Genomic DNA, 11,934 nt, shown 5'->3' with positions numbered 1-11,934 from the left:
TACAAATGACAATGTCAATAATATCATCATTTTCTATGAGAAATTCTATTACATGGCAGTATATTGACATTTAACTAATACAAATATCCACAAAATAGCAGCAAACACTTTGAGAAAAAAAAAAAAGGATTGTTTTTTCTTTTCATTTTCATTTCATTTAAAGTCATGCAACTTTGCTGGGAATATTCCTCCATAGCAGCTTGTTGTTAGGAGTGTTAACTTTTTTTCTTCTGTCACTGTACAATCAAACCGTTTGCCCACATACCTTATGCCACCCATCACTCCCCTCACAACCCCAATAGCAACTTCAATTATTTCGTCCAGCTTCAACAATACGCAAAATACATCTTTGAATATGTGCAAAATGATTTCAAAGCCTTTTCAATTTTCATTTGATGACAAGGGAAGATTTGAGACATTCCTCTTTCGAATTCTAGTTTTTCCTTAATAACATTCAGTACACTAAGCCAATGCAATGATTTCAAAGCAATACTTTGAGTGTACTTTTACTTCAAAGTAGGGCCAAAATGGGGCCAAAATGTTGTGTTTTGATTGGATGAAATTACACATATTTGTAAAAAAAAATGTATTTGCAACTCTGAATTGAATGTTTTGAAATATTTACATATATGAAATAGCTTCTGTCATCATGATCCACACTGGCCTTGAAAAGAGAATACTCTGCAATAAATAGTTCTTAGTGTAACTACAAATTACAAGCCTCAGATGCAATTCAAGCTGTTAGAAAAAGTCTGTTATCAACTGTCATGAGGAGAATAGGTAGATAGGTGCCTTCTTGCGTGGATGGGACCACAATGTTTCACTGTCTTTACTACTAAGATGTCGGAAAGATGGGGTCCAGGTATTTTAGCTAGACAAATAGATTAGATTTGCCCAAAACATTCTAATATGTCCTGCCATTCCCACATAACACCATGTTTAGAAACACTCTTCATCCCAGAAGCTGACGTTGTTCCCAAACCATTCCATTATGTTACGTCATGTCCCACATGGTTTTTCTCAAAATAGGCAGTAAGGAGTTATTGACCCAAAGTGCTTTTTTTTGATGGAATGGTTTTTAGATAGTAAGAGAGAGAGAATTACAATTCGATAAAGACTGTGGACTACGTTAGCTTACATAGAGAGAACATACAGGACAGCTAGCTAATTATTCTGTCGCAGAATGCAATGTTGCAAGCATTCAGTATAATGTGATCTAGACGTCCGGCAGATATTTTGAAGTAGCTGTACTTCACTGGTTAGCTTGCTGTCTCCCGGAAAGCAGTGTGTTAGCAGTTAGGACAGAGGCCTAGGTAATCCACAGACCTCTGATGACAATTGAATAAAAGGCTCTATTCAATGAGTATCGCTGAAGCGTTACAGATTGCGCGATCGAAGATGTAAAGGTCATTTCCGATTAAGCCGACATACGCAGAGTTTACAGTTAATGCAGTCGCGGGAACATTGCCTTTCAATTTCAATCCTGTCGTAACACTGAACTTCCGCGATATGGATTGAATAGAGAGGCCTTAAGTACGCTAAACAAATTAACATTGTACGGTTACATTCTCCATTAAAAAAAAGAAGAGGAGATTAGAAGACTGATTTTCAAAACAATATCTCAAAGTTGGTTAAATGTTGAGGCAAGCATGGCCACACCAAACTAACCAGGGACAACAAAAACGCCCCTCCATTAGAAATTAGGTTTACCATACCATAAAACGCCTATGTCATCAAACAACTCAGGACTAGCTTTTTTTACGTGAGAAATTGCAGGTGTATCATGCTCAATCTGTCCAAACAACAACAAAAATACCTAGTTCATTATTCTCTAGTTGTCTATTCTGTTGTACATACAGCACTACATTTCTTTTTTTTCTTATTCAAGTTTGTTTCGTCTAAAATACATAATGGGAACCATGCCCAATTGATGCTGCCTCAAACCAGTGAGGGGACAGAGAGCAAGTGTACGCATGAAGCCCGGGCTGATCCCTTACAACACCTGTTAGGAGCCAGACAGGATGTTCAGGCCAGACCCTATGCTACGAGCACAGGTGTGCGAGTAGGTGAGAGCGCAGTCAGTGGGAGCGGTGCTGCTGAGACAGTGTCAATCAGCGCGTTCTCTTCTATCCACGAAGCCCTATCCTCCATCCATGGCTTCTGCTTAGTGAGCACCAGAAAAGGCTGTCCAACTCAGATGTTCACATCTCTAACGTCCGTTGGCGTGCACGACAGGTCGACCTCCTCATCCATGCTCTTGGTGTCAATGGAAACAGTGTGTTGTTGTGCCTGACGGAGACTGGTCTCCAATAAGGACTCGATCTGTTCTTGACATGCCCGTAGACAATCCTGCAGAGGGGGGGAGGCATTGTTAGAGATGACATAAGGACTTGTGTTGGTTCGTCTCTCAGCAACAAGCGCCACTTACAGTCATGGACATTTGTCTAACAGGTGGCTTTTTTGCCTGCCTTCTAAAATAAATCTTCAAACAATCGGAACAATCTGAAAACATATGCAGTATTAGAATGGTATGACCATGGTACCAATGGTATACTGTGTAGGCTTTAAGGAGTGGTGACAACACACAGAGCCAAAGAGGCAGAGTTGCACTCTAGTGGGAAGGGCTGTGACTGTGTGAGGATTAGGAGGAAGAGAATACATCCAGAAAGACTGGAAACCCAATCTGCTAGCACCAATTCCTGGACACAAAACAATAGGAGCAAAAGCAATTCATTGGGCGAAGGATAAGAGGGGCAGACCCTCAGTCAGGTGGTGGAAGGAGAGCCCCAGGGACCTCATTCTATTGATTACGGTTCTTATTACCTGGATCAAAGAGACCTGTAGAAACTAGAGACAGACCAGTGGGTGAGGAAGGTTTCAGAAGTTATTCTATTACTATACAACACTTAGATATTACCCTTTGATTAAAATAATAACAATACACTGAACAAAAATATAAAGGCAAGATGTAAAGTGTTGGTCCCATCTTTCTTGAGCTGAAATCAAAGACCCCTGAAATGTTCCCGTACACACAAAAAGCTTATTTCTCTCAAATGTTGTGCACAAATTTGTTTACGTCCCTGTTAGTGAGTATTTTTCCTTTGCCAAGAAAATCCATCCACCTGATAGGTGTGGCATATCAAGAAGCTGATTAAACAGCATGATCATTACACAGGTGCACCTTGTGCTGGGGACAATAATAGGTCACTCTAAACTGTGAAACTTGGTCACAAAACACAATGCCACAGATGTCTAAAGTTTTGAGGGAGTGTGCAATTGGCATGCTGACTGCAGGAATGTCCACCAGAGCTGTTGCCAGAGAATTGAATGTTAATTTTTCTACCATAAGCCACCTCCAATGTTGTTTTAGAGAATTTGGCAGTACGTCCACTCGGCCTCACAACCGCAGACCATGTGTATGGTGTTGTGTGGGTGAGCGGCTTACTGATGTCAACGTTGTGAACAAAGTGCCCCATGGTGGTGGGTGGGGTTATGATATGGGCAGCCATGAGCTATGGACAATGAACACAATTGCATTTTCTCGATGGCAATTTGAATGCACAGAAGTACTTTGACAAGATCCTGAGGCCCATTTTGTTAAGGTATCTGTAACTAACAGATGCATATCTGTATTCCCAGTAATGTGAAATCCATAGATTAGGGCCAAATGAATTTATTTAAATTGACTGATTTCCTCATTTGATCTGTAACTCAGTAAAACCTTTGAAATTGCTGCATGTTGCATTTATATTTTAGTTCAGTATAATAATACTAGTTTGTGACATTCCTTTGAAATAATGACAGATTACAGTGCCTTGCAAAATAATTAATCCCCCTTTGCTATGAAGCCCCTAAATAAGATCTGGTGCAACCAATTACCTTCAGAAGTCACATTATTAGTTATATTGCACACAGGTGGACTTTATTTAAGTGTCACTTGATCTGTCACATGATCTCAGTATATATACACCTATTCTGAAAGGTCCGAGAGTCTGCAACAACACTAAGCAACGGGTACCACCAAGAAAGCAGCACCATGAATGAGCTCTCCAAACAGGTCAGGGAAAGAATTGTGGAGAAGTACAGATCAGGGTAGGGTTATTAAAAATATCAGAAACTTTGAACATCCCATGGAGCACCATTAAATCCATTATTAGTAAATGTAAAGAATATGGCACCACAACAAACCTGCCAAGAGAGGGCCGCCCACCAAAACTCACAGACCGAGCAAGGAGGGCATTAATCAGAGGCAACAAAGAGACCAAAGATAACCTTGAATGAGCTACAAGCGCCACAGCAGAGATTGGAGTATCTGTCTATAGGACCACTTTAAGCCATACACTCCACAGAGCTGGGCTTTACGGGAAGAGTGGCCAGAAAAAAAGCCATTGCTGAAAGAAAAAAATAAGCAAACGCGTTTGGTGTTCGCCAAAAGGCATGTGGGAGACTCCCAAAACATATGGAAGAAGGTTCACTGGTTAGATGAGACTAAAATTGAGCTTTTTGTCCATCAAGGAAAACGCTATGTCTGGCGCAAACCCAACACCTCTCATCACCCCGAGAACACCATCCCCATGGTGGGGAACACGGTGGTGGCAGCATCATGCTGTGGGGGTGTTTTTCATTGTCAGGGACAGGGAAACTGGTCAGAATGATGGATGGCACTAAATACAGCGAAATTCTTGAGGTAAACCTGTTTCAGTCTTCCAGAGATTTGAGACTGGGACGGAGGTTCATCTTCCAGCAGGACAATGACCCTAAGCATACCACTAAAGCAAGACTTAAGTGGTTTAAGGGGAAACATTTAAATGGTTTGGAATGGCCTAGTTAAAGCTCAGACCTCAATCCAATTGAGAATCTGTGGTATGACTTAAAGATTGCTGTACACCAGCGGAACCCATCCAACATAAAGGAGCTGGAGCAGTTTTGCCTTGAAGAATGGCTAAACGTCCCAGTGGCTAGATGTGCCAAGCTTATAGAGACATACCCCAAGAGACTTGCAGCTGTAATTGCTGCAAAAGGTGGCTCCACAAAGTATTGACTTTAGGGGGGTGAATAGTTATGCACGCTCAAGTGTTCCGTTTTTTTGTCTTATTTGTTGTTTGTTTCACAATAAAAAATATTTTGCATCTTCAAAGTGGTAGGCATGTTGTGTAAATCAAATGACACAATTCTATGTTGTAAGGCAACAAAATAGGAAAAATGCCAAGGGGTGTGAATACTTTCGCAAGCCACTGTATGTACTCAAATATGACATTAGGACTGAGTTGTGTCCTGTGTTTGCGATGCAAATATACACAACTGACTTTGTAGTTGCAAGGAAAGTGCATTTATTCATGGTGCCTCTTTCTTTTTTCTTCCCCCTTTCCTTTTGGACTCCACAAGAGCCTGGCCTCCTGCATCAATGACAAAGGGGACAACGAGCGAGAACTTTTGCACGTTGTCGTCGACTGCACTGGAGTAAGGGACTGTTCGCTCGCCTCTCATTTCCTGACCTCATTCAGAGACAGGGTTTATGGCCTGGCTACCTGCTGCTCTACATCCCCTGTCTCTCAGATCTCTCTCTCTCTCTCTTTCCTCTAGTGCTGACTGATTAGTACTTTTTGAGGTCGGTTCGGGTTTGTTTTGATTATATATATATATTTTTTTAAATGACTCCGGTTTCGCTTATTTATGTTTTTTAAACATTAAATGCAACATTGAGTTGAATGCTGTAACATCACAGAATATTTTTTTTATAAAAAAATCCCATGATGGTAGTGATTGCTCATTACATCACTTATTAACCATCATTTATTCACATTACTTTAACTAAATATTTCAGTTGTTGTGTATATTACACTTGTTTTATTTGATGACTTTACTACTTCATTCCAAGTCATCATCTCATCTCTTATAGAGCTACTGCCCCATGCTGTCTAACAAAATCACTATAATAGTCCCTTCTTCAAAGTAAATAAGGCACACTTTTATGACTGCTGAATACTATCTAACAATCACTGAGATCATGTACTTTCAGGTAGAGATACCATGCGAAGTAACTGCTCTCTATCCTTCTCCATAACGCATTCTTCGGTCTCTTTTACACATAGCAGGTATAGCAGACATGAGTCAGTCATGGTCACATGATGAGGTAACCCTGCCTACGAACTTCAAAACCAGTGTCTGCCCTCGGCCCAAGAGGGAATATCCTCTTGCTCTAATGGTCTAAGATGTTGGGTTGCTCCCGTGGGAGACCCGGGCAACTGATACTTTGGGTTAATGCTCAGGACTACTCCTCTCTTGTTCTACTGTCACCCCCTCTCCCCCACGAGTTACCACACAGTGGAAGCAATCCGATCAATAAAAGGAAATATGTGGAAGATAAAAGACGGCCATTCATTCCATTGCAAAGCGAGGCAGAATGGTTGCACTTTTACTATATTAGGCTCTCTTGTCACATTTCTAAGCTACATGTTCACTTTCAACATTTTCGCATGAGACTTGGTTGTCCTTGCATACCGGGTCACTTCTGATGACTTGAGACAGGAAGTCAGTGAGTTGCTGGGATGACAGTGCATCGTCCATGCTCTTCAGATTCAGCCCCTGGACAGCAGCCGCCACACTGCCCGCTGCGATCATTGACGGAGGGTTGGCAATGAATTTGACATCTGGTGGAGAGAAAAGAGAGAGAGAGAGAGAGAGAGAGAGAGAGAGAGCGAGAGAGAGAGAGAGAGGGAGCGGGTCAGAGGCAACAGGTCAAATTCCCGAAGCAAGGCATTTGATCCGCAAATAATTCACATAACAACCTTGCTAATGGGGCAGCTCACTGGCTGCAGAGCGGCAGCTCAGGCCATTGGCTTGGCACGGGTGCGACAACAAAAGAGAGATGACACCCTGGCAGTGAGGGGCGAGGCGGAGGTGAGGGGGAGGGAGAGAGGGTTGAGAGGAAGGAGGTGGGACGAGGGGGACGGGGAAGCGTAATGTGGCACAACCAGATAATGGCTAGGCAGAGAGGAGAGAGACACTGTGCATCCAACAGAATCAGAACAGAGCCACCATGCTGACATGTGGCAATGTGCCCTGACTGCAACTGAGGAGCTATGCTGTAGGTCCCAGTCACACTGCCCCCTCCCCCATTACACTCCTATAGCCGTCCCCCCCTCCTACTCTCTCTAGCCTTGTCTCTGTAGCCTCAAATTTGCATACATACAACACACTGCTAAGAGGAAGGAGGAGCAGATACAACAAATGACATAATCAAATAAGAGGTAAGACATATTGCTGGAATCTGATGTTGGTGATAAATGATCTATTCAGCCCAGGAACTGCTTGACAATCACACAGAGAGAAAGAGACAAGCTCATGAAATGCAGATGTATTCTCCCCAGACCCTCTTCTCCCCCTCCACCTCAAACCCCCTTTCCCCTTCTCGACAGCCTCAGTATGCAATAAATCACTCTTCAACTCGCTTGGCTTGGACCCCTCTCTGGAAAGATCATGTCTCACTTCCTCTTTTCAAGTGCTTAGAGAGACAATAAATCTACTCCAGGCAGGGGCGCTCACACACGCACCACATGTGCGCACAACGTGCACAACGTGCACAACGTGCACACACACACACACACACACACACACACACACACACACACACACACACACACACACACACACACACACACACACACACACACAGAGGGGCTCCTCAGATGATGCACATTGTGTGAAACAACAGGTCTTAATCACCAGGCTCAGACCATTAATTTTACCATATTAATTAGGGGGCCTCTCAGTCTAGGAGAAGAGCCCCCTTTACACCCCACCCCCCAGCCCAATGGGTGTGGGGCTGGGGCATCATTGTGAGTGAGCTCCCATTGCAAGAGCCTGCACCACAGAGAGCTTAGAGAGGAGGGTTAAGGAAGAGCGCTGCGAGATTAATTGAACTCGCATAAAGGCAAGCCAGAGAGCCATTATCCAGGCCCATATCCCCACTAGATCTGCCCAATCCTAGCCTCCCTATAAAAGAGAAAGGAAATAAATGCTTGCAACCCTCAAGATGAATGCAAGGAATGCCAGCCAGCAGCTGCTCTTAAGGACAAATATCAGGCAAGAGACTCCACAGTCTCTGAAGAAAAGGAAGATATAAAAAGGGGATACATTTCTTCTATTGCCGGCAAGATGAAGGAAGTCAATTAATGTCACAGAGGTGCATCAAAGAATATTGAAACACACCCCTGATACCAACAATGTCGCAGCAGGTCCGAACTCGTGAAGTGCCTTCCTTTACGCAACGCAAATAGCACATACAGGATCTTCACCATGCTTTCACACACTCCCCCTGTCATTCCCTCCCTCCCTTATTCTGTTTGTCTAGATTCTTTCACACAATTGGAGTAAACTGTTGTCAGTGATCCTTTGCGGAAAAGTGTTTCTTATTGCGTCACTCTTAATTCCCTTCCCTTCCACTACCAAAAGAGGACCTTTTTTAAAAAATAAAAAAAAATCTCCATGCCACCATGGGTGCACAACAGAACAGGGCAGGGCCTAGGCCAATAGGCCCATTCAATCTATTACATTAAGCGCTAACTTCAAACAGCGCGTTGAGTTAAGTCCTCCCCCTGACCTACCACAAGGCAGAGGGGCTTACTCTAACACAAATCAAATGCTGTTGAGGGAAAGCAATGCAGGTTGGAAACCTATAGAGCAGGACTTCTCTTCAATATAACCTGAAGTAAAACCGCCTGCTGTTGGGGTCCAGGCCTTCTATTGTGCAGGCTTATGCTAGAGCTTAGTCCAAAGGGTCGACATTGGACAGGGTAACAGCAGCGACGTGGAAGTACATTGCTGCAGTAAAGACAGCTTCGCGGGGCCTGCTCTTGAACGAACGCAACGTTTCTGGAATGTGTCCAGCGTCTGCTGTATTTACCAGAACCGTCTTACGCCAAACCAAACCGCTTCCCTTCACCAAAACGCCAAGTCACGTGGTTCGAATCAAGTTCAGCAAAAGATAACGGCACAATTGTTACACGAGAATGGGAGTTGTCATGCCATTGACTGACATCAACTCACCCCCCCGTCTTCACAGTAGTAATCCACATCAGTACATGTAAAACCCACTGGGACATGTAGGATTACAACCTCCTCCTAAATTAACAGCACTAAACAGCAGAGCAGTCAGCAGTGTAACAACAGGCAGGTGGTGGTGGGAGTCCAATGCATACCTGTAGCACAGAGAGCCACAAAGGTCTGGGCATGCTTGCACAGGATTTGCTTGGTGTCCTGATGGATGGGTAGCTTGGAGAGGAAGTGGTCTATGAAATCGTGCGGAGTAACTGAGGCTAGATCCCATTTCAGCTTGTTCAATACCAGTAGTTCCATTTGCTGTAGAGGAGATAGGAAGAGAGAGAGAGAGAATATATGTAGTAGGACACCTGCAAGGGTTCAAGAAACCAACACACCACTAGAGGGAGGACATGCTCCACACAGGCCTATGCTCTGCCATGGTGCCAGTGCCATGACAATGACAATCATTGATGATACGGGAAGTAGGTTTAAGAAATTTTTTGTTACAGAATTTCAGTTATTTTCTCGTTTAAAATGATGTATCTCCCAAAGTTAACTTTGGCTAAACTGAAAAGAATCCACTTGTAATAAATTATAGTCATAGTTCAAATATGTCAAAAACACCATACTACATTTTTACAATACCTCCTAAACATAATCTACATGTGTTGGTTATAGCTAATGAGAACATGATGCGGAAGTCAAATTACCAGCAACTCGCCCGTCCGGATGGAATTGTCTGTGTATATGCACAACTTCACAGCTGTTAGAGGAATGGTCTCCTTCATTTTAGACGCCAGAAACATGCATGTAGCGCCCAATAACTGTAGTCGAGTCTTCTTTGTGGGTTCAACAGACAAATATCTGTCTAAAAAATTCATAGCTAGGGGAAAAACCTCCTCTTCGCATTTCTGTTCCTCACAGACCTGGAATCAAAAGCAAAACGAGTTAGGCTAAGGTTTAACACATCCAGTCTAAGGTTGATCTCTCTGCAAGGCAAGCGCATGGCTTGCAGAGCCATATTGTCGTTCGCCATATTTTCAAAAAATATTTTTAAATATTTCTAAATTGTTTTAGAATGTAACATGGGCGTGTAAACGTTATTATGCTTTTGTTTTATCGGACAGAAGTGTCATATTCCGAATATCTAAAATAATAATGTTCAAAATGAACTATATTTGTAAGCCACTAGAAATTGGACAAGCAGCATGCGCACACATCTCATAACAGCATGCAACTTTAAAAATAATAATTTGAAATATAATCTTCCACATCACGAAAACATTTTTACCCGGTTAATGTTAATCAATGTGCCGTCGTACATAATATGTCACCTTTATTACAGTCTCTCGAAAGGGATCGAAGCTATGAACCAATTTTTTAGAGGCGACCCTTTCAAACTCCCAAATCGACGTGTTCAGTTGCTTCAACTCTTAAGAACAATTATGTAGGCTACGTTTGCTTTATCAAGTGGCAACTTAACAATAGAAACAACGTTTCAGATGCATCCGATGTCGGTGACGATATGGAAAACAGCTGTGACATGGTTATTACACGTTTTAAACCACAAAGTAGTACTATAAACCACAAGCAAACAAAGAGGGCGAATACTGGCACTAAGTGACGGCATACAGTACGTGTACATTGACATTAATTAAGAAGATAATAATACTAAGGTGTAACATTTTGTTCACTTGAATATAATCCAAGGGGAACGTTTGGCGTCATTTGCAGCATGCGTCGGGTAAAAATAAGGCTCAATGAGTCACACAGACAACCTCTAATTAAGTCCAAAGTTTAAGCTATCGCTGGGTGAATAATGTAATAAACACATGACATGAACAACACAGGACAAGCAATCGTTATAGTTGCATGGTAGTCATGTATTTTGCCAATATTCCAAAGGGCATAGGCCAGTGAATTGATTCAGATAATTGAATGATATGGATCTGTTATAAACGGTTTCTTGCACAAACCTCCAGCATCCACGTAGCAACAATTCTCCTCATGCAGGGTACAATCTCTTTCTGTACACATTTGAAGTAGTTCGTTGCGGGGAGATAATTGTCTTCCGCTTTTAGCATGGTCTGCAGAACTCTGTCGTTGAGCAGGTTCGAGTCTTGGTAAGCTCTCCGGATGGTCTCCACTTCACAGCACAGCAACAGGTGTTCCATTCCGGCAGTCGCTCGAGCAATGAGAGAGACTGAAAGAGAGTCTGAACTATTGCTTCCCCCAAAAAGGTTCCGTGGACGTTGCTTTGCCTCTGTCTGCTGCGACTGCTGTGTCGAAGCTCTCAGGAGGCCAACAAACTTTGATCAGCTTCCCTCAATAAACTCCCCTCCCCTCCGCGCACTGGGGAAATGACGTGCCTGTTGTTATGTAGGTTGGTTATGGAGCAGATCAAAGGCGAGAGAGAGAGAGAGAGAGAGAGAGAGAGAGAGAGAGAGAGAGAGAGAGAGAGAGGGAGAGAGAGAGAGAGGCCCAAAAAGAGAGGTCCGCCTCAAAGAAGGGGGCACGTTTTAGAACGCTATTCCACATACGTTTATAGTCCCTTCCCATCGCCGCCAGCGTATGGCCTATTGGAAGTGGGAGGTCTCAGGTCCATTTCTGGAGGCAGAAGACTAGGCGAGGGTATGATTGTAGCTACTGCGAGGTACCAGTGGGGGAAGCAGAGATGCTCGGTGGCTGGATTGGAGAGCTCATGTAACCTTTATTTTTCGTGTGGCCTCTTTTAATTATTTTATTTTTTTACCCCTGCACAACAAGTACGTTGCCTAATATTAACTAGGCCTACAAGTACAAGCATAGTAGTGCCCCCCCCCACACACACACACATCCAAAAAATAAGAAGTAGAGGAAGGAGGAACATAGGCTAATAATAACGTTATTAGT

The 11,934-nt window shown here is 43.1% G+C and overlaps 1 protein-coding gene across 1 annotated transcript; it reads right to left on the bottom strand.

The window, feature by feature from the left end:
- Positions 1 to 476: 476 nt before the first annotated feature.
- On the bottom strand, positions 477 to 11,453 carry LOC118400945 (G1/S-specific cyclin-D1-like). The gene is made up of 5 exons (XM_035797985.2): positions 11,019 to 11,453; positions 9,753 to 9,968; positions 9,201 to 9,360; positions 6,502 to 6,650; positions 477 to 2,349 (listed from the first exon to the last, which is right to left on the bottom strand). Exons 1-5 carry the CDS (start codon positions 11,214 to 11,216, stop codon positions 2,194 to 2,196), a joined length of 879 nt encoding a protein of 292 aa, XP_035653878.1. The 5' UTR covers positions 11,217 to 11,453; the 3' UTR covers positions 477 to 2,193.
- Positions 11,454 to 11,934: the final 481 nt, after the last annotated feature.

Source organism: Oncorhynchus keta, chromosome 22, assembly GCF_023373465.1.
Source record: "Oncorhynchus keta strain PuntledgeMale-10-30-2019 chromosome 22, Oket_V2, whole genome shotgun sequence".
Classification (NCBI taxonomy): domain Eukaryota; kingdom Metazoa; phylum Chordata; class Actinopteri; order Salmoniformes; family Salmonidae; genus Oncorhynchus; species Oncorhynchus keta.
This window is presented reverse-complemented; position numbering and strand designations above follow the sequence as displayed.